At 33.5% G+C, this 20795-nt stretch overlaps 1 protein-coding gene across 1 annotated transcript in view; it reads left to right on the top strand.

Annotated features, from left to right (window-relative positions):
- SANBR (SANT and BTB domain regulator of CSR) overlaps positions 1–18330 on the top strand; it is a 48996-nt gene extending 30666 nt beyond the window's left edge. Inside the window, exons 12-22 of the mRNA XM_081068004.1 lie at positions 999–1144; positions 1917–2016; positions 3847–3879; positions 4665–4764; positions 11582–11673; positions 12674–12702; positions 12781–12854; positions 13326–13414; positions 15108–15199; positions 16098–17535; positions 17820–18330. Of these exons, the coding sequence (XP_080924130.1) occupies positions 999–1144; positions 1917–2016; positions 3847–3879; positions 4665–4764; positions 11582–11673; positions 12674–12702; positions 12781–12854; positions 13326–13414; positions 15108–15199; positions 16098–16134 (792 nt within the window). The 3' untranslated portion in view covers positions 16135–17535; positions 17820–18330. The remainder of the gene's footprint in view (positions 1–998; positions 1145–1916; positions 2017–3846; positions 3880–4664; positions 4765–11581; positions 11674–12673; positions 12703–12780; positions 12855–13325; positions 13415–15107; positions 15200–16097; positions 17536–17819) is intronic.
- The last annotated feature ends 2465 nt before the right edge of the window (positions 18331–20795 follow it).

Here is a 20795-nt window from a genome sequence, read left to right as displayed (position 1 = left end):
TGGGGCCAGATATTAGCAATACATATCCATAAATGATTCATATTAAGATTTTTTAGAAGTCTTACAAATCACTAAGAAAAAGACAGTAGGCAGTTTACACAACAGAGTTCCTTGTTCTTGTCCAGTAAACATGAAAAGGAACTCAACCTGATTGGTAACTAGGGAAATGCAAATTAAAACCACAATGAGATACCACTGCACGCTTGTTAGAATGATTAAAATTCAAATGTCCTACAGAGTGTTACTGAGGATATAGAGTAATGAGAACTGTCATACACTGCTGATAGCACTATATTTTGGTACACGGACACTTGTGTACCAGGAAGCATGTAAAAGAATATTCATAATGGTATTATTTCGAAAAGCTCCAAACTGCAAACAACCAATCCATCAACTGTATAATACATTGTATATTCACAAAGTAGAATACTGTACATTAAAGCAAATGTTAGTTACATGCAACAATGTGGTTGACTCATAGAAACATGTAGAACAAAACAAGTGAGGCAGTACTAAACTATAGTATTTAGAAATGCATACTTAAGTGACAAAAGGATAAAAGCGAGGAAGTCAGTCAGTATAGAGGTTATCTTTTGGGAGGCAGTTATGGGCCCGTGGGGACACCTGGAATGTTGGAAATATATATATATATATATTTTTTAAGGAGGGTGTAACTCACAATGGCCCACGCAGGGATCGAACTGGCAATCTTGGTGTTATCAGCACCACACTCTAACAAACTGAGCTAACAGACCACCCCGGAAATATTCTATTTCTTATTGTAGATGGTGGTTACAGGGATGTTCTTCGATATTTTTTAAATATACATATTTTTCATGCTCTTTTCTGTATGAGTTTTTTTTCCTTTGAGAAAAAGTAGTAAAATGATTGCTATATGACGATATGACCAGTCAAAGGAGAACAAAAACATAGTCATCTTTAAAGGAATGTTTCTATAATGAACCAACCTCTCTAATTTAGTGTCTCTGATACAACAGGGTTGTGAACTGAGGGACCACATGGTTGCTTTTCCTGATCTTGGTGAAGGTGGAGATTTGCTGTCCTGTCCAACTGCTAGAATACTGGAAGATCTGCACAAACACAAAGATGTCATTGTTGTGCCTTTTTCTAAAGATACCGTTAGGTGAGGCGGGGGCCGGGCAGGGGCAGGGGAAATGCCGTATTGCAGCTGGATTAAGTGATTCCTGTCTCAGAATCTTCTGTCCCCTAGTGTTTCCCCAATCACTAATGTCAGTCCTCAAACAGTTTACATTATTTCAGAAAGCTTAACTGAAATTATATATTAGCCTACAATAAGAGCAAGCAGGCATTTATTTGATAGGAAAAACACTTCAAAAATAGGAGGTTCTAGGGAAGAAAAACTAATTAAAAGAGTCGCTGGTGATTGAAAGGTTGGGACCCGCATTTTTTGAAGTGCGCGTGTTTTTCTTTTTCTTTTCCCAAGTCACTTAAGCCCATCTTAAATGCTTAATGGATACAGCTAGGAAAATAGTTGATGGTTGAAGTCATCTTTGCATAAATTTGAACTTCTTGAATTCAGCAGTCACTGAAGTCACTTCCATCGTTTTGCGACTGCAGCAGGCATACAAGTTGAGGGTAGGAGGACTCTTTAATAAAGGCAGTTCTCAAAACAGTACCCATTATAGGAGTCCAGTTCACCCCCTGGCAAGTGTGGTGCCAGGAATGCAATGATGCTCCCCCTACAGAGTGACTTCTGCTAAGGGAATCACGAGGTGAATTGAGAAATGTCAGTGTTGAAGTGGCATAGCTTATACTCAACAACTGTATTTCTAAAGAGCAATTTATAAAACATTTGCAATAAAAAAGATAACGTTTGCATTTAAGTTCTTAAAAAAATTAAACACTTCTCCATAAAATGTTTTTTTTCTTTCAAGTGATTCTGGGGTTGGCCCCTGTGACGAGAAGGGTCTAGACTGTGATGTTTTACTGGAGCCAAATACACCATGGGGCCCCAAAACTGGGGAGCTCAATGCCGTGAGTAGCTTGTTTCATGTATTCCTTATATGCATAAACAATGACAATAACAAAAAATTAATGACATTTAATCTTTGACAGAAACCTGACTGGTTTAAATTGAAATTAAAATTTCTAGTTAATAAGTATTTACTGACTACCCGATCATAAGGTATTATGCTGAGTAAAGGAAATAGGACACATTGCTTGTCCTCAAAGAATTAATAACTAATTGACTTAAATTTGGGGTGGGGGAATATAACATAGTCTTGAGGGTTTTTATTATGAGCAAATAATGATTTGAGGGATAAAGATAGTATGCATAGGATATTTTGTCCCCTCCTAGTACTATAAACTTTTTTCAGTATGAATTTTTTTTAATTGTGATCAGGAATGTGTTTAGTTTTTCCCTAGGTTTCAAATTTGAAATTTTTTTTTTTTTTTTATTAGTTTCAGGTGTACAAGACAAGGTAATACTTAGACGTTCATCATTTATATCCCTCACACTGTGAATCCCCCTCCCCCCATCCACTATCCCTCCGACCTCACACTGAACCATCACATTATATATATAAAATTATAGTTGGCATTCATTAATGTTTAGCTTCTGGTGTACAATGCCATGATCAGGTATCCACAGTATCCCTGAGGTGGTCTCCCAAATAGGACGCATGTCCATCGGATACCCAACAAAATCTTTACAACATTATTGAATACCTTCCCCAAATTAATTTTCAAAAAAACCCTGAGGCCATCTTGTGGTTACCAGCTGCTTCCAAATCCCTTCACCTTTCCCCTTATCCCCAACCCCCCCCCACACCCATCTAACAACTCTCGGTTTTTCCTTTGTGTCCCCAAAACTGTTTCTGATTAGTTTATTCACATAGTCTTTTCTTTAGATTCCATATATAAGTGAGATCATATGGTACTTGTCTTTCTCTTTCTGACTTATTTCACTTAACATAATGTTCTCTAGATCCATCCATGTTGCTGCAAATGATAAGATTTCTTTCTTCTTTATGGCTGCGTAATACTCCATTGTATAAATGTACCACAGCTTCTTAATCCAGTCATCTACCGATGGGCATTTCGGTTGTTTCCATATCTTGGCTATTGTGTAAAGTGCTGCAATAAACATAGGAGTGCATACAGATTTTTGAATTGGAGTTTTGGATTTCTCCGGGTAGATGCCTAGGAGTGGAATTACTGGATCATAGGGTAGTTCCATTTTCAGATTCCTGAGATACCTCCATACTGTTCAAATTTGAAATATTTTTAAGGTGACCAGAAAGTTTTGATTCCTTCGAGTCTTGTTGCTAACAACCAGGGAGTCTGCATGTGAACTTCCTGCCTTTGTGTTGGTTAATATAACATGTACTTGAAAAAGTGAAATATTCCATGTAAAATGCATTATAAACTCCAAATAGCGATAAGTGTTCAATCATTAACATTTATGAATTATATACAAAATAGCTAATTAGATTTCTTCACTATCTGTATATAATCTGGTTCCTTAATTTATCATAAAATATAAACATCAAAAAGTGATTGAAATAGTTCAAAAAAATAACTAAAATTATATTATCTCTACATGGAATTTACTCGTCCTTTAGAAATGACACTGGGGAAATTTTTTTTTCTTTTTAGGTAAACATATACATCTCCAGATAGGAGATGTAAAAGATTACAATACATCATTTTCAGCCTGAGTTTAAACTAATGTTTCAACCTAGAAGGGAACTATACTTGTAACTTTTTTCCGCTCTTCTACAATATTCATATGAAAATAAGGAACTACAATCTGGGTAGATGCAGATTTATTAATCTCTTATTCTTTTGTCTTTTTTATAGTTTTTGTCGCTGAAAAACTGGACTCTGCAACTGGTAAGTGAGCAACTGTATTCCACTTCCATGGATCGCTTTCTTCCTAAATTAAAATTTAGTTTAATAGAATCTTATCAGCTTGTTATTTTGTAGATTTTAGTTAAATGTATAGCATCCTTTTCAGTGTCTACAACTTTATGCTTGCTAAAAATGTCATTATTTAAAACAGACACATACTCCATTATCTGATTGCATAATCCATCAGTGTCTTTTAAGTCACATTTAGGACCTTGAGCAAAGCTACAAATCCATTAAGTTCCAAGTATTTGGTTGGTTGGTTGAATTTTTTTTTTAACTGTTTGCCATCACTATGCCACCTGCCATTAGCATTCACACAAATGGAGTAGGAATTTGGATCAGTGATGACAAACAGTAGGGTGGGTAGATGCAGGAAACTGCTGCAGATATGTTTAAGTAGTCCAGGGCCACACTGACCAAAAAAATGTGTGTGTGCTTGTTTATGAGACTCCTTTAATATTGGGAGTTATTATATTTTAATTTAATCTTAATAGCAAGGAGCATACTTTCAGTTGAGTGATAAAGGTGCAAAGCAACAAATGCCGAGTGCCTGTAGTTGCCCATTAGTCTGCTAGAATCTGTGGAGGAAATAAATAAAAAATCTTTGATGTAATGTGACCTTGTGCTTATGTTGTCTAGGCAGTGGTCATTTTATCAGCTTTTGTTTGACTCATTCATCCAAAATAAATTTATACAAATGTGTTTGATGTGATAATACTACATTTGTAATAGGATGTGTTTTTATTTTGTTTTGTTTTTTAATTCAGAAACAACAGTCATTATTTTCAGAAGAAGAAGAATATACTACTGGATCTGAGGTCACTGAAGATGAAGTTGGAGATGAAGAAGAAGTATCCAAGAAACAAAGTACATTGATTTCTAAGTTAAAATCATCTCTTTTTATGAAGGGGTTGCATTCTGAGTGCTTTAATGCAAGAGATGAGGAATTGGCTTTTTAAGTCAACATTGTAGGATACAACATGGCAAAAAATAAATAAATAAAGGAAGCTCCATCAAGATCCCCTAACACTGGCACTAACACAGAATACTTATAAAGTTATAAAGAAAGTGCAGTATACTGAGAAATAATCCCTCCAAGTTTTCATTTCAGGTGTAACCTAATGGGTTTCTCCAAATGTATGACTCATGTCAATGTACGTGAGATGATTTAAAGTGACGCTCAAATGAAACATTGAATAATAGTCATCAAAGAGTGACTTTAAAAAAATTAAAAACATGATTTTATAAGACTAGAGAATGAACTTGTATCCAAAAATTTCAATTAATTAGTGAGAGAAATAGGGAAAATTGATGCAAAGAGCATTTTACAAAATTGATTAATGGCCTACAAGGCAATAAACCCATAACCTTTTGGGTTATTTTTGCTACTAGACAAATCATTTGCATTTTTGTTAGGCACAAAAATCTGCAAGTTTACATGAAACTTCATGGCACCTGGGCCTTCAGTAATAGTAGATATAGATAGGAAAGTCAAACACAAGGACATTCTCTTAGAGAATTAAATAATTCTTGGGTTGGGCCCCAAGTATGACACTGAAAGGACATGCAATCCTCCCTTTTCTTATTTCCAAGTTTTGTATAATTTTTCTTTACATGTTGAATCTCTTAATGAAAAAATTAGTCCTTTATCAATTATTTTTCAATCCTAATTAGTCAAGGAGAGAAATGCTACTGTATTGTATTTTTTTCACAGTTAATTGAGGTATAATTTACATGTAATAAAATTCACCTATTGTTATGTGTACACATTGATGAGTTTGGGCATACAGTTGTGTAATGACCACCAATATCAAGACCTAGAACATCACTCCAAAAAGTTACGTCTTGCCCTTTTACACTCAATTAATTCCCTTTCTTCACTCCCAACCCCAGACAACCACTTGTCTGCTTTGTGTCACTTTTTCTAACATCTCATATAAATGGAATCATGAGTAGTCTTTTTGTATCTGGCTTCTTTCACTTAGAATGATGTTTTTGAGACTCATCCATATTGTGTATATCAGTAGTTCCTTTTTATAGAAGACTAGTATTCCATTTTATGAATATACCATAGTTTGCGTATCCGTTCACCATTTCATGGGACATTTGGGTTGTTTCCAATTCTTGGCTATTTTGAAAAATGCTGCTGTGAACATTTGTGTACAATTCTGTGTGCACATATGTTTTCATTTTTCTTGGGTAGATAGATATCTAAGAGTGGAATTGCTCGTTTATATGGTATGTGTATGTTTCACTTTATAAGAAACTTCCAAATGATTTTGCAAAGTGACTGTACCAATGTATGAGAGTTCCAGTTGCTATGTATTTGTCACAATACTTGGTATTATTGTTGATTTTTTTTTAACTTAAGCTATTCTAGTCGGTGTAATAGTTCTAAGCATCTTTTCATGTGCTTATTGACCATTTGATTATCTTTTTCATGAAGTATCTGTTTAAACCTTTTGCCTATTTTTTTTCACTTTTGCCTATTTTAATTGAATTTGTTGCCTTACTAAGTTGTAAGAGTTCTATATATTTTTTTGTATGCAAGTCCATGTTTTGCAGCTATTTTCCTCTAATCTTTGACTTGCCTTTTAATTTTATTAATGGTGTCTTTTGAAGAGCTAAAGTTTTTAATTTTGTAAACTCTAATTTTTTAGTTTTCCTTTTGTTTTATGCTTTAATAGCTAATAAATCTTTGCCCACTCCAAGGTCACAAAGATTTTCTATGTTTTCTTCTAGAAGTTGTATGATTTTAGCTTTTATATTTAAGTCTATGATCACTTCCATGCTAATTCTTGCATGTGGTATGAGTTAAGAATCAAGCTTGCTTCCTGTTTTTACCATAGGCATAGCCAGTTGTTCCAGAACCATTTGTTGAAAAGATGATTCTTTCCCCATTGGGTTACTTTGACATCTTTGTTTAAAAAAAAAAAAAATCAGCTGACCATTACATATGAATCTAGTTCTGAACTCTTTACTCTCTTCCATTGAATCTTACGTCTATCTACACATCAGTATCTCAGTACCACACTGTCTTAATTTTTGTAGTTTTTAGCGAGACTTGCTATCTAGTGCTGTGAGTCCTACAAAAATGTTCTTTTGTTTTAGATTATGAATATCTTGGTATTTTTAGGTGATTTGCATTTCTTATACATTTTAGAATGAGTGTGGGTGTTTCTACAAAAATACTTCTGGGATTTTTATTAGGCTTGTGTTGAACCCATATATCATCAATTTATGGAGAATTGTTTTTTTTCACAATGGCAAGTCTTCCAATCCACGAACATGGAATATCTCTCCATTTAAGTCTTCTTCAGTGCTTCTCACCAATGTTTTGTGGTTTCAGTATGCAGCTGTCCAACATTAATTCTTAAGTATTTTTTTTGCTGTTATAAATAGAAATATGTTTTAAATTTTTTTTTCCAATTGTTCATTGATGGAAATATTGAAATACAACTGATCTTTGTATATTTATCTTGTGTCCTATAACCTTGCTAATAAATTCAGTTAGTTTTTTTTTCATTTATTAGATTTCTTTCCTGTATGTATGCCTTTTATTTCTTTATATTGCCTTGTTGCAGTGGTTAGGAACCTGATGTTAAATAGAAGTGGTGAGAACAGACATCCTTGCCTTGTTCCCTATCTTAGGGGGAAAGCATTCAATCTTTAACCATTAAGTATGTAATGTTGGTTTTTCATGAATACTGTTTCTCAGGTTGAGGAAGTTCCTTTATATTTCTAGTTTGCTAAGTTATTATAGTGAATGGTTGTTGAATTTTGTCAATTTTTTCTCCATTTATTGATCTATAGGTTTTCTTCTTTATTATATCAATACGATGAATGAATCACATTAATTTTTTTCAAGTGTTGTACCAATCTTCTGGGAGTAAACTCCACTTAGTCATGAGGTATTTTTCTTTTTACATGTTACAGCATTTGACTTGCTCATATTTTGTTAAGGATTTTTTGTTTGTAGCTTTTTGTGATGTCTTCTTCAAGTTTTGATATCAGGGTAATACTGACCTCAAAATGAGCTGGAAAGTGTTCCCTTCACTTCTCTTTTCTGATTGAGTTTGTGTAATATTTGTATTATTTCTTCCTTAAATATATGATAAAAATCAGCCTTGAAGTTATCTGGGCCTGGAGTTTTTTTTGTATGTTTGTTTTTGTTTCTTTAGGAAGGTTTTTAATTATGAATTCTGTCTTTATTTAATATAGTGCTACTCAAGTTTTCTGTTTCTTCTTGAATCTGGTTTGATAATTTCTCTAAGGAATTTGTCTGTTTTATCCAGGTTGTCAAATTTACTGGCATGAAGTTGTTCATGGTATTTTTTTATTATACTTTTCCATCTGAAGAATCTGTAGTGATGTTTCTGTTTCATTTCTAATATTGGTAATGTGTTTTATCTTTTTTTTTCTTGATCGGTTTAGCTAAACGTTTATTAATTTTATTGATCTTTTCAAAGAACCAGCATCTTTTATATTATTGATTTTTGTTATAGCTTGTTTATTTATTTCATTGATTTCTCACTCTTATATTTAGTATTTCCTTTCTTGTGATTAAATTGGACTTAATTTCCTCTTCTATTTTTTAGGTTCTTAAGATAGAAACTTAAATAATTGGTTTTTTACTTTTCTTCTTTTCTAATACAAGCATTAAAAGCTATAAGATTCACACTAAGCAGTGCTTTAACTATTTGCCACAGGCTTTGATATATTGTTTCATATAAAATATTTTCTAATTCTCTTACGATTTTTTCTTTGACTTATGTGTTTAATTTCCGAATATTTTCTTTGAAGTCTATCAGTTTTTGTTTTGTATATGTTAGAGCTTTGTGATTATGCTCATATACTTTTATAGTGTATTGACTCCTTTATCAGTATGATGTATCTATCCCTCTTAGTCTATAGGAAAACTGCTTGTTTGAAGTCTGTTTTGTTTAATATTAATACGATCACTCTAGGTTTCTTTCGTTGACTGTTTGAATGGCATTTTTTTCCTATCCTTTTATTTTCAACCTCTTTGTATTTCTTAATTTAAAATGCCTATCTTACAGACAGCATATTGTTGGACATTGCTTTTTTATCCAGTTTGACAGTCTCTGCCTTTTGATTGGAGCATTTATTTCATTTATATTTAATATGGTTGTATAAGGTCTGCCATTTTGCTATTCATTTCCTAATTGTCTTAGGTGTTTTGTTTCTGTTACTCCTTTCCTGCTTTTTTGTGCTAAGAAAATAATTTTAGTATATCATTTAATTATTTTATTGGCATTTTAGTTATATTTATTTGCATTGGTTGTCCCAGAGATTACAACATGTATGTTTAGTCTATCATAACGCACCTAAAGCTAATATGCATTAATTCAGCTAAAATATAACAACCTTAAAATAATATAGTTCCATTTACCTCTCCTTCTTTGTGCTATTATTTTTTGTCACGTATATCTACATACATTATAAATCCAACAGGAGTTATGATTTTTGCTTTGAATACTTTTACATAATTTAAAGAATATAAGGGAACAAAAGAAAATATATATATATTTAGTCTTTTTTACTCATATAATTACCAATTTTCATTATGTCTGTATTACCATCTGATGTTATTTTATTTTTTATTCTGAAGGATTTCTTTCATTATTTCCTGTAGTGCAGGTACACTAACAGTAAATTCTCTCATTTTTATTTATCTGAAAATTTCCAAATATTTTCCCAAAATTTTCCAGTGAAAATTTCTTTATTTCACTTTTATTTTTGAAGTACAGTTTTCTCAATATAGAATTCTTGGTTAACAATTATTTTTTTTCTTTCAGCACTTTGAATATGTCATTCCAATGTCTTCTGGTCTCCATTGTTTCTGATGAGAAGTCAGTCATTGATATAATTGTTCCCCTGAATGTAAAGTACCCTTTTAATCTTGTTGCTTTAACGAGCTTGACTATGATATGCCTAGATGTGGTTTTCCTTGTGTTGTTATTACTTGGGATTTGCTGAGCTTCTTGGATCTGTAAATTAATGTTTTTCACAAAATTTGGGGAGCTTATGATCATTATTTCTTTAGGTATTTTTTTCTGCCCCTTTCTCTCACTCACCTTCTAGAACTCCAACACACATATGTTAGACCTTTGATATTGTCCCAAATGTTTTGCTTCTTTTACTTCAATCTTTTCTTTGCTTTCTGATTGTATAATTTCTAGTGCTTAACTTCACGTTCACTGATTCATTCTTCTGATGTTTCAGATTTTCTCTTGAGCCCATCTAGTACATTTTTTTTATAAGTATAGGCCATTCTTTTCTTTCTTTTTCTTTTTAATTGGGGGACATTGGGGAACAGTGTGTTTCTCCAGGGCCCATCAGCTCCAAGTCGTTGTCCTTCAATCTAGTTGTGGAGGGCGCAGCTCAGTTCCAAGTCCATCCACCATTTACAATCTTTAGTTGCAGGGGGTACAGCCCACCTTCCCATGCGGGAATTGAACTAGCAACCTGGTTGTTGAGAGCTCGTGCTCTAACCAACTGAGCCATCCAGCCACCCCTCTGAAAGCTCAGCAGCAGCTCATTGTCTTCAATCTAGTTGTGGAGGGCGCAGCTCACTGGCCCATGTGGGAATAAAACCGGCAACCCTGTTGTTCAGAGCTCATGCTCTGACCGACTGAGCCATCTGGCCTCCCCTAATGTGACTTTCTTACTTCTAAAATTTCCCTTTTAAATTTCCAGCTTCTCTGTTTCTTTGAACTCTGTCATCTTCTCCCTGGTACTCAAAAGGCTAATTTTCCTCCCGGAGCTTGGGAAGTTGGGAAGTGACCTCAGGCAGAAAGGCCACAAACTCCCAGTTCTTACCTCTTGCATCTTTCAAATGTAAACATTCAATTTCTACCTACCTTTGATTATTTGCCATGCCTACAGATGGTTGTTTATAATATTTTTGTTCTGTTCTTCTCAGAACTTTGTTCTGTTTTCTTTGGAAGGAGTGTGCAACCTTTTTACACTGCCATGATTGATGTTTGGGAAACAGTGATCCAATATACCATATTATCCTTACCTCCAAACATTGTTTTTAGAATAATACTTCTTTCCCCTCCTTCTTTTCTGCCTCTCTCCTTTCTCCACTAAACTATCTGCCAGAATAAATTCAGAATACTGACTGCAGGAATCTTCCAGTCCGGAATACAATTTATTCCAAATCTGCTTCTTCCCAAGATCGTTTCTGTCCTACCTCCATTTTTACCTTCATAGCCCCACCTCCTTCCTGAGCAAAAGACATTTTAAAGATCTTATGTGAGTTCTTCTCTCCTCCCATTTTCAAATTGTGTTTTTCTGGATTATAGTTATTGTTTATATAAGAAATTTGGAATTAGGCGATGACTTCATTTTCAAATTAGATTGGGAGAAATATGTATAGTTTTCCCCAATATGTTTCTATATTTGATTTTATTGGAACGTCTAATTCATTGCCCTCATTTTCCCCCAGAGGTTTTCACCAAGTAGAAAGAAGCAAAGTAGTAAAATGAACCTGTTAAGCTCTTTCAGTTTGGCTTCTCCACATATTTGCTTTTTATCCAGAGGTAATTTGTTAGTTTTAAAAAACAATCTTTTTAAATACTTTTATTGTTTGGAAGTCACTAGGACATTGGAGAAATATATGAGACTTATGCTCATAACATTGATTTTCTGTTACCAGGGAAGAAGGAGAAGCCAAAGAAGTTCACCAAACAACCAAAAAAGCAGATGTCATCACCCTGTGGTCAGAAGAAAGAAAAGGCATTGGAGAAGGTAACTCTAAATTGTCTATTACTATTCTATCTTGAGAAATAAACAAGCAAGTACAGCCAGGAACAATCTGAAAAAAGAGTAATGAATGCCACAGTGGAATACTAGGAATTTAAAATGAATGAAGAAGTTCTATAAAGACTGATATTAAAGATCTCTAAGATGTACTGACTGGTGAAAAAAGGAAAATGCATAACAGTATATATAGTAGTTTATTATGCTACCATTTGTATAGAATAGAATATATATGAATTTCATTGTATATACATGGAAAGCTACATAAGAAAGTAGTAAGATTAGTTCCCTCTAAGGAAGGGAACTGAACGGCTAGGGACAGAGGCTTTTTACTATATGTTCTGTTTGTACTTTTTGAATTTTGAACCAACATTACCTATTCAAAAAATAAGACACATAAATAGACTATAAAATAAGCAAGTAGACTTTTGAATAAGACAAATAGACTTTAAAATTTTTAAATAAATTATATTTTATGATCTTTTAAAATAATTGCTATTTCCCTATGACTGCAAAAGAAGGGGTAAAAAGCCAGGTAGGAATAAGAGGACAGTAATAACCACAGTTGGCTAAGAGAGAAACCATGGATTTCAAAAAAATGTATGAAAGGCTGGAGTTGAGACAAGTTCTACACAATTACATTGGAGAGGTTGTCAATTCATCTTCGTGTTCAGTATTACACACACAAATGGGTGAATTCTAAAAGATTGCATAAGTTGGGATTTCCAGATCAGACAAGTAAAGCTGGGTTCAAATTCTAGTTCTTTTTCTCTTTTGACAAGTTTCTTAACTTCTCGGGACTTGTTTTATTATACAGATAACAATAGCACCTGTCTCACCTTGTTATTTCAAGGCTTAAATAAAATAATACTTGTAATGCTCTTGATACAGTACCTTACACTCAATAAATGTAAACTCTTTCATTATTAATTATAACACTAATTAGTACATATGCTCTAATGGTGCCTTAATGTCTGCTTTTTTTTAGTCAACATCTAGAGATGTGTCTCCTTTCATGTGAGTATTGCTCCTGAGTCCAATCAAATATCTATTCTCAAAGCATCAATGCTGATTTTTGTTTAATTTTTTCAATAGTGTGAGTATGCAGAAGAATAAGTGGGATGCCACAAGATCCTTGAGATTCAACCAGGATGCACAAAGAGAAGACGGTTAAGTTTTATTATTTGGGTATAAATTAGGTATAAATAACAATGATAGGAATCTTTCTGAAGTATGCTGAAAGCTTTAAAGGTCCCAACTGGAATAAGGCCCAGAATTAGCACATTCCCTTAGGCATCAACAAGTTTCATTACTAGGCAATCCCAGTAGATATTGTATTGTTTTATGCATCTATGGTTTCGAAGGCTCTCAGACTGACTTCTGCCCACTCCTTTCACTCTAAAGATGACAGAATATGTTTTAGGCTGATTTACAGTAATCTTAAACACAGTATGAGTAACCATGTATGAGCCATTTTGCCACTTGCTGCCTAAAATTCTTCAAAGACAAATAGGTGTATGTGTCTGTAAATTAATACCGAATGATAGTTTCATAAACTCTTGATGATTGCAATCATTTTTAAGAAATAAAACTTATAAATCATCCCATAAAAAGTAAGGTTTATTATTTTTTACCTTCAGATCAACGGCGGATGTCTGAAATTACAGGGCACCTAATAAAGATGAGATTGGGTGATTTGGACCGACTCAAGTCAAAGGAAGCAAAAGAAGTAAGAATTATGTAGTAGTCTACTGTGCTTGCTTAGATATTGCTTCCTTCTTTATTTTCATCACAAAGAGTATAAAGATGTTTTAAGCATAATTTTAAAAGAATAAATTTTTATATATATTTTTATATTCTGTATCAGTTAACCAGTTAATTCACATAAAAGTTTTCAACCACCTTTTATTATCCATAATTCAGAGGTCCTCTATAACCCACATAATAAAGTACATTGTCACTGAAAGTGTAATGTCATACCAAGAGTAGATTAACTGTGCAGCTGACCAATTGCTTACTATCCATAGGGTGACTTTCTGGAAGTTGCTGATTTTGATCAACTCCCTTGCAGTGCTTAAATGTTAGCTCTAAAATAAATGTTATCTTGCTGAAAATGATGACTAGAAATACCAGTAGAAATACTTATATACTTACTAGGATTACATGTTTGTGATAATATTGTGTATTACCATTTGTGTTGGTATTATGTAATTATAATAACTCTTGCCCCTAATAATAACTCTTTTATTTAACATTTTACTTCCCTATAAAACTTCTAGAAGAAAGCGTAGGAAATAATTTTTATGACCTTAAGTTAGGTAAATATTTCTTAGCTACAACCCCAAAAGCATGATCCATAAAAGAGAAAAATTGACAAATTGGACTTCATCAAAATTTAAAAGTTGTTCTTTTTGAAAGACACTATTAAAAGAATGAAAAGACAAACCATAAAGGTAGAAGAAAATATGTGTAAAACACTTATCTGGTAAAGGATTTGTATCCAGAATATATCAAGAATTCTCAAAACTCAATAATAAAATAACCCAGTAAAAAGAAGTGGGCAAAAGATTAACCACACACTTCTTGAAAGAAGGATACAGGTGGCAAATAAGCACACAAAAAGATGCAACATCATTAGTCATCAGGGAAATGTAAATTAAAACCTCAATCATATATCACTATACACCAACTAGAATATGTAAAAGAATTTTTAAAACATGCTGGCAAAAATATGGAGCAATGAGAACTCTCATATAAAGCAAGGAGGGGTGCAAAAGGCACAGCCACTTGGGAAAACCGTTTGGCAGTTTCTTATAACATTAAACTTGTACTCACCATACAGATCAACTCACACATGTATGAAGTGGCTTTATTCAGAATCACCAAAAACTAGAAACATCCCAAATGTCCTTCACCTGGTAAACGATTAACTGTGGTATATGTTAAAAAGAATGAACTACTGATATATGCAACAACATGAATTTCCTATGCTATGCTAAGTGAAAGAAGCTAGATTCCAAAAGCTACGGACTGTATGAATCTATTTATATAATGTTCTGGAAAATGCAAAATTTATGTTCTGGCCATAACATAGATCAGTTGTTGCCAAGTATTGATAGTGTCAAATCAGTTGACTTACAAGACACACAAGGAGATTTTCTTCGGTTGATGGAACTATTCTATGTCTCCATTGTAACAGTGGTTACACAACTGTATGCATTTGTCAAAACTCAGAAATGTTAGCTAAAAATGGTGAGTTTTAATGTATATAAAATTATGCATGTAAATTATAAGTCAATTGCCTGTATTTTAAAAATCAAAATAAAATTACTTACAAGTTAAAAAGTAATGCCATTTTAATAAAGCACAGCTTCACTGATTCTGGAAAGATAATAACTGAATTTTACTCCTTTACTCTGCAGTTTGCAGGAGGTATTTATTCCAGGCTTGAAGCGCAAATCAAGGCCTCAGTGCCAGTCAGTGCACGGCAAGGCAGCTCAGAGAAAAACACAAGGTAAATCAGCATAAACAAATTCAGGATGCTATTGACTTAAAGTGATTTTTTTTTTTTGAGGGAAAGTTATGTAACACTAGAAGCACATAATTTGAGTTTGGTTTTGTTTTATTTCAAGAATAAGATGAAGACATTAATAAGAACCAGATTTTAACTTAAAAGTTAAGACTTTAAAAGGTCATAAGCACAAAATTTAATGAAAGTACAACTTTTTTGCTAACATATTGTTTATTGATTCGACTCTATTCTGACCCAACTGCTGATAAAAATGTAAGCTATAATGCTACTGTGAATTAGCAGAATTATTATACTGATTATAGGTTATATATAATTACTTTATATAAATCAATGAAATACTTCTTGTTCCTTGTTTTATTTCTCTTAATAAAATCTAAACTTGTGGGTCCTGTGTCATTTTATGTCACAAATTTTCTCTTAAAGATTAAGGGTTACTGAGATTTCATCATTAATACTACAGATCCAAATCCATAGCTATAATTCTGAAATCCAGAAAACTCAGAAATCCACAAGACTTTTTTTATACATCTGTGTCAGTTCAAACTGAAACTGCATTACTATGATGCTATTCATAGTTTTTATTTATCCCACTTAATGTAAAAGTTTATTGGTTTCAATAAAGAAAATTAATGCGTTTGATTATTGGGGCACTGACCTAGATCCATAAGATACAATATATGGACCATATTATCTACCCTAAATCAAAAAATATCTGAATTCCAAAATACATCTCACTCCACGTGTTTTTAAAAATGGATTGTGGAGCTACATGTAGTTTCATTAAACTTTGATACTGTCAAGCAAGTATAACCTAAAGAAGCTGCAATTTCCTATCATTTTAGCAGCACCTCTAACCCTGTTTTCTGTTTAAAAAATCTAGGTCTAAAAGCCGTTTGGGCCCAGGGCGTCCTGCATAAAGCACCTGAGCATATAACTAAAAGAACAGAAGACACACTTCTGGACATCAGAAATTGCTCACTTGAAGATTTTCAGAATGATGACTTCTAAATGTTTTAAGTTATTTATTAATTATTATTGCAAGGCACATAAATTATAATGCTAAGGGAAGTGAATAGTTAGGTCTTATGAAATCTAATGTAAATTTGAAATTTCTGAAATCTGATTTTCCTTTAGTGTGATGCTAGGCTATGTAGAAAGTCAGTATTTTCCCATTGGCATTAGTGAGACTCCTAATATTTGTTATCCTTGATTTATTTATTGGAGAAAAAGGAAGCCTAAACTCTCAAGTAGCCAGGAATTTCTGTGCACTGATTATTGTATGTCTTTTGAGCTATAAATCTTGGGACAGCCTTGAGAACCACAATTTGTGTGATGAAATTCCCAGTGGAATTTCTAATTTTAAGTTTGCATGAAATTCCCAGTGGAAATTCCTAATTTTAAGTTTGCATGAATATTAAGGAGTGACACATCTCAAGACTGCATTAAATAAAGTTTCCTGGTGAGGTATTTCCTGTGTTGGGAAGAAGGGTTAAATTTTTTCAGTGTTATTCCGCGGAAAGCACAATGTTGATCCAACTTTTTTATCTTTTGGTTTTTAATGTTTATCTATTGGTCAGCTGAGCTGGAATTCCTGATTATTATCTTTTTCTTCTGTGAAGCTAGTGCCATTCTGAACTTGTTAAAATAACCATTGATAGTTAGGATAGTAAATCATTTCAGTTGTATGAGACACCCACTGTACACTTCTCAGGGCTCTAAAACCCACCTATATTTCCGTAGCCATTCAAACGTCCCTTTAAAACAATTATAATTACTACTTCAGAGGTGTCTAGGAGGAAGGATTCTCAAATACATTAGATGGATAAAAAATTGCATATATTTAAGAGAAATCAAAATAAAATTCTAGTCTATAAATCGTGTTTTAATTTTTCTAACCAAGCAGAAAGAGTTCTCAGGGAAAATTTGTCCCAAACCATAAGCATATAAAAAATTACGTGTTTGGAAATTATTTACATGTAGGTCTTTGGAAACTTTAAGATGCACTGTTTCTAATTTCAGTCTTTATTTGCCTTATAATCGAAATTTCTTCAAATTATTTAGGGAACAGACTTTGATAATGTATGACAGAACAGCAATTTCTATTGAAATTTTGAAGTGTTACACTCAACATACACGTATAGAAATCATTATTGTTAGTCAGTGTTTTAGTTGATAAATTAAGCTAGTTGTTATTTGATGTTACATGTTTGGCTTAGCCAAGGTTTTGAACTTATGTTTGGAAACTTTGTTGCAGTTTATATATTTTTCAATTGATATTTTTGAAATAGATTATAAAAGTTCTATTTTCTAAAGGAAACATTTTATAATACGTGATCTGCAAGCCCTGCTAAATACCAGAGTCTTCGTGAGTTTACTACCGTGTTTCCCCGAAAATAAGACCTAGCTGGACAATCAATTCTAATACATCTTTTGGAGCAAAAATTATTTAAGACCCGGTCTTATTTTACTATAATATAAGACCGGGTCTTATTTTACTATAATCTTTACTATAATGTTATATAAGATCCAGTCTTATATTAATTTTTGCTCCAAAAGATGCATTAGAGCTAATTGTATGACTAGGTCTTATTTTCGGGGAAACACGGTATATTCTCTGATTAACAGGAGGTAGGTTTAGTGCTGTGATGGTCACTACCAGATTTTTAACTGATGGTAACAAGGCAAATTGCTTCTCCCCTGGGGAGACTGTACCACTGAATTGATTTTTTACAAACCAGAATTTATCAGAATTTGATTCTCTTCAGAATGTGCTTTTTATTTTATTAATGTCTGTAGTAATAACACAGGTACCACAAACTTAATCACACTCTTTAAAAAAAAAAAAAAAGATTTTATTGGGGAAGGGGAACAGGACTTTGTTGGGGAACAGTGTGTACTTCCAGGACTTTTTTCCAAGTCAAGTTGTCCTTTCAATCTTAGTTGTAGAGGGTGCGGTTCAGCTTCAAGTTGTTGTCCTTTCCATCTTAGTTGTTAATCACACTCTTAATAGCATTTCTTTTGCCAAATGCTTTGAGGTTTTACCTTACATTAATTCTGAATTCACATTTCTTCAATAGAAATAAACATTAATGACAAAAGTAGTTTGAAAAGTCCCTTGATCTGAATCATTCCATTTTTTCAGAAAGGTCGGGGTGGGCTCCAGATCATAGGTTTTTATGAAAAAAAGTGAATTTTGTAAATTTTAAGATTGTTTTTATTTTATTTATTTACTTATTTTTATTGGGGAAGATTGGGGAACAGTGTATTTTTCTGGGTCCCATCAGCTCCAAGACAAGTCATTGTTTTCAGTGACTAGTTGTGGAGGGGGCAGCTCACTGGCCCATGTGGGAATCGAACCTGCGACCTTGGTGTAGAGCACTGCACTCTAGCCAACTGGCCACCCCAAGATTGTTTTTAAAAATGAGATTATCCTAGTAAAGATTGAGTGAAACATTTAAGGGATAAAATAACTGTGAAAAAGATTATCAGATAACAATGCTGATTCTACCCTGTTGCATCATTTTGTTTGTTTTCCTTCTTCTGAATGTATTGTGAGATATGCTAATTGTTTTCGAAGCTGAGGCTGAAGCCCAGTCATGCTCATCTGCTGAAGGCAAATTTTAGTGTAAAAACAAACAAACAAAATATCTTTCATCATCAATACCTGGAATTAATTCTTTAGCCAACCTTCAACAATTCATTGAGGAGCTGTTATGAATCTCACCTTCTCACACCTTTCAGTTACAAGGCACTGGGATACCTGGCAAGTCCAATTCTAGTCGGTTAACTTTCCCACTCTCATTTAACGCTTATCTATTGGAGATGATATGAAGATATTATTCCCATCCTTATAGGATTGTTGAGGGATAAAATGACAGATGTAGGACAATTTGCACAATACTTTCTTGGTAATAGTAAGCCCTTCATAAATGTTAACTATTATTGTTGTTGCATTGTTATTTTAATATTTTAATATATAGAAAGTTGACTTAAATTCTTTAAGATGATAGTTTGATATCCCTCTTCCTATAACTTGAGTTGCTAAGACTTATATGTTTGTGTGTATTTAGTGCAAGAAAGAAAAGAGGCACCTAATACTTTGGTGGTTGTTACAGCATCATTTGTTACTTTATTGTACTAAATGTCTTGCCTTATTTAGGCAGAGACAACAACATTTGTAGAAAGAACTAGGTAGGAAAACAATTTTCTGACCTGTGCTGTTTTCAAAGAGGTTTACTGAAGAAGAGTAAAGACTACACCATAGTCTTATAGCAGCTATTCAGCCAAGGTATATCTTTCCTTGAGAAAATGCAGCTAGTTTGGCTCTTACTCCTTGTCTATGACAAGGCCAGTTCGATTAAACTAGAGATGGTGTAGAATAGTAGTTGTTAAATGTATATGCTGAGGATGGCACATGCTGTCTTATATGCCACATCTCCTTTAGTCTCACAATAAACCCCTAAAGCAGGTATTATCACCATTTTGTAGGTGGAGAAGAAAGTTCAAAGAAGTAACCCAGGCACTGGGATTAGAATCTTGGCCTAGCAGCACATTCAAACACCTTTTTGAAACAATTTTGCCTTGGATTGTCTGAAACATTTCTCCTGGCTCACTGGCAGCTCCTTTAAGCTGAAAACAGGTGACCCAGCTCACTTCCTGTAGTTCCAATCTTATTTATCCAACCATCTACTTGACATTTGTACTGGGAATACCAATAAGTGTCCCTAGTTTAACATTAACCAAAACAACTTGTGATGTATTTCCCCAACACCCTCACAACACCCTGCTTGTTCAAGACCAGTCTTCCCCAGTTTAGTAAATGGCGCTACTGCCCACCTACGTACCAAGCCAAATATCTAGAAATCATTCTTTATTCTTGTATTTTCTTCACTCCCCACATTCAGTTCATTAACAAGTCCCATACATACTCCACGTCCATGTGCTTCTCTCCATCTCTCTTATCACCATTGCAATCATTAATATCTTCTGCAAAAGTCTAAGTGATTCCCTGCTTCCACTCCAGCCTGTTATTCACAAAGCAACTGTAGTGATTTTGAAGTATGAATCAGATCACATCACTCCCCTGCTTAACACTCTAGTAGTACTCCATCCAGCCTAGAATAAAATCCAACTTCCTTTGCTCAGTTTTACAAAGTCCTACAGGCCTAACCCCTTGCTGCCTTGCAGACCTCCTTTCAGCTCTTGTTTATTACATTTCGGTCTCATTAGCCTACCTATTCCCCCAATAAGTAAGCTTATTCCCACCTTTAAGTTCCTTCACATTAGCTGTTCACACTGTCTAGAAGATTCATATTTCAGATTTTTGTTTAGATGTCATTTGCTCACAGTAGGCATTTCCATGTACTAAATCTAAAGTAGCTACTTTCAGTCACTTTCATCATGTTTTATTTCTGTACAAATATCACATTATTACTACGATATTTTTCTTTTTTGTTGGTTTGTAATTTGTCTCCCATGCCAGAAAATGCAATTAAATGCATTCAAATTGGAAAAGAAGTAAAACTGTATTCATAGATGACATGCTCTTGTTATAGAAAATCGTAAGAAATCCACTAAA

Source organism: Rhinolophus hipposideros (genome assembly GCF_964194185.1).
Source record: "Rhinolophus hipposideros genome assembly, chromosome: 12".
In the NCBI taxonomy this organism is placed as follows: Eukaryota; Metazoa; Chordata; class Mammalia; order Chiroptera; family Rhinolophidae; genus Rhinolophus; species Rhinolophus hipposideros.
The sequence above is the reverse complement of the archived record's forward strand: the minus strand, read 5'-3'. Positions and strand labels throughout refer to the sequence as shown.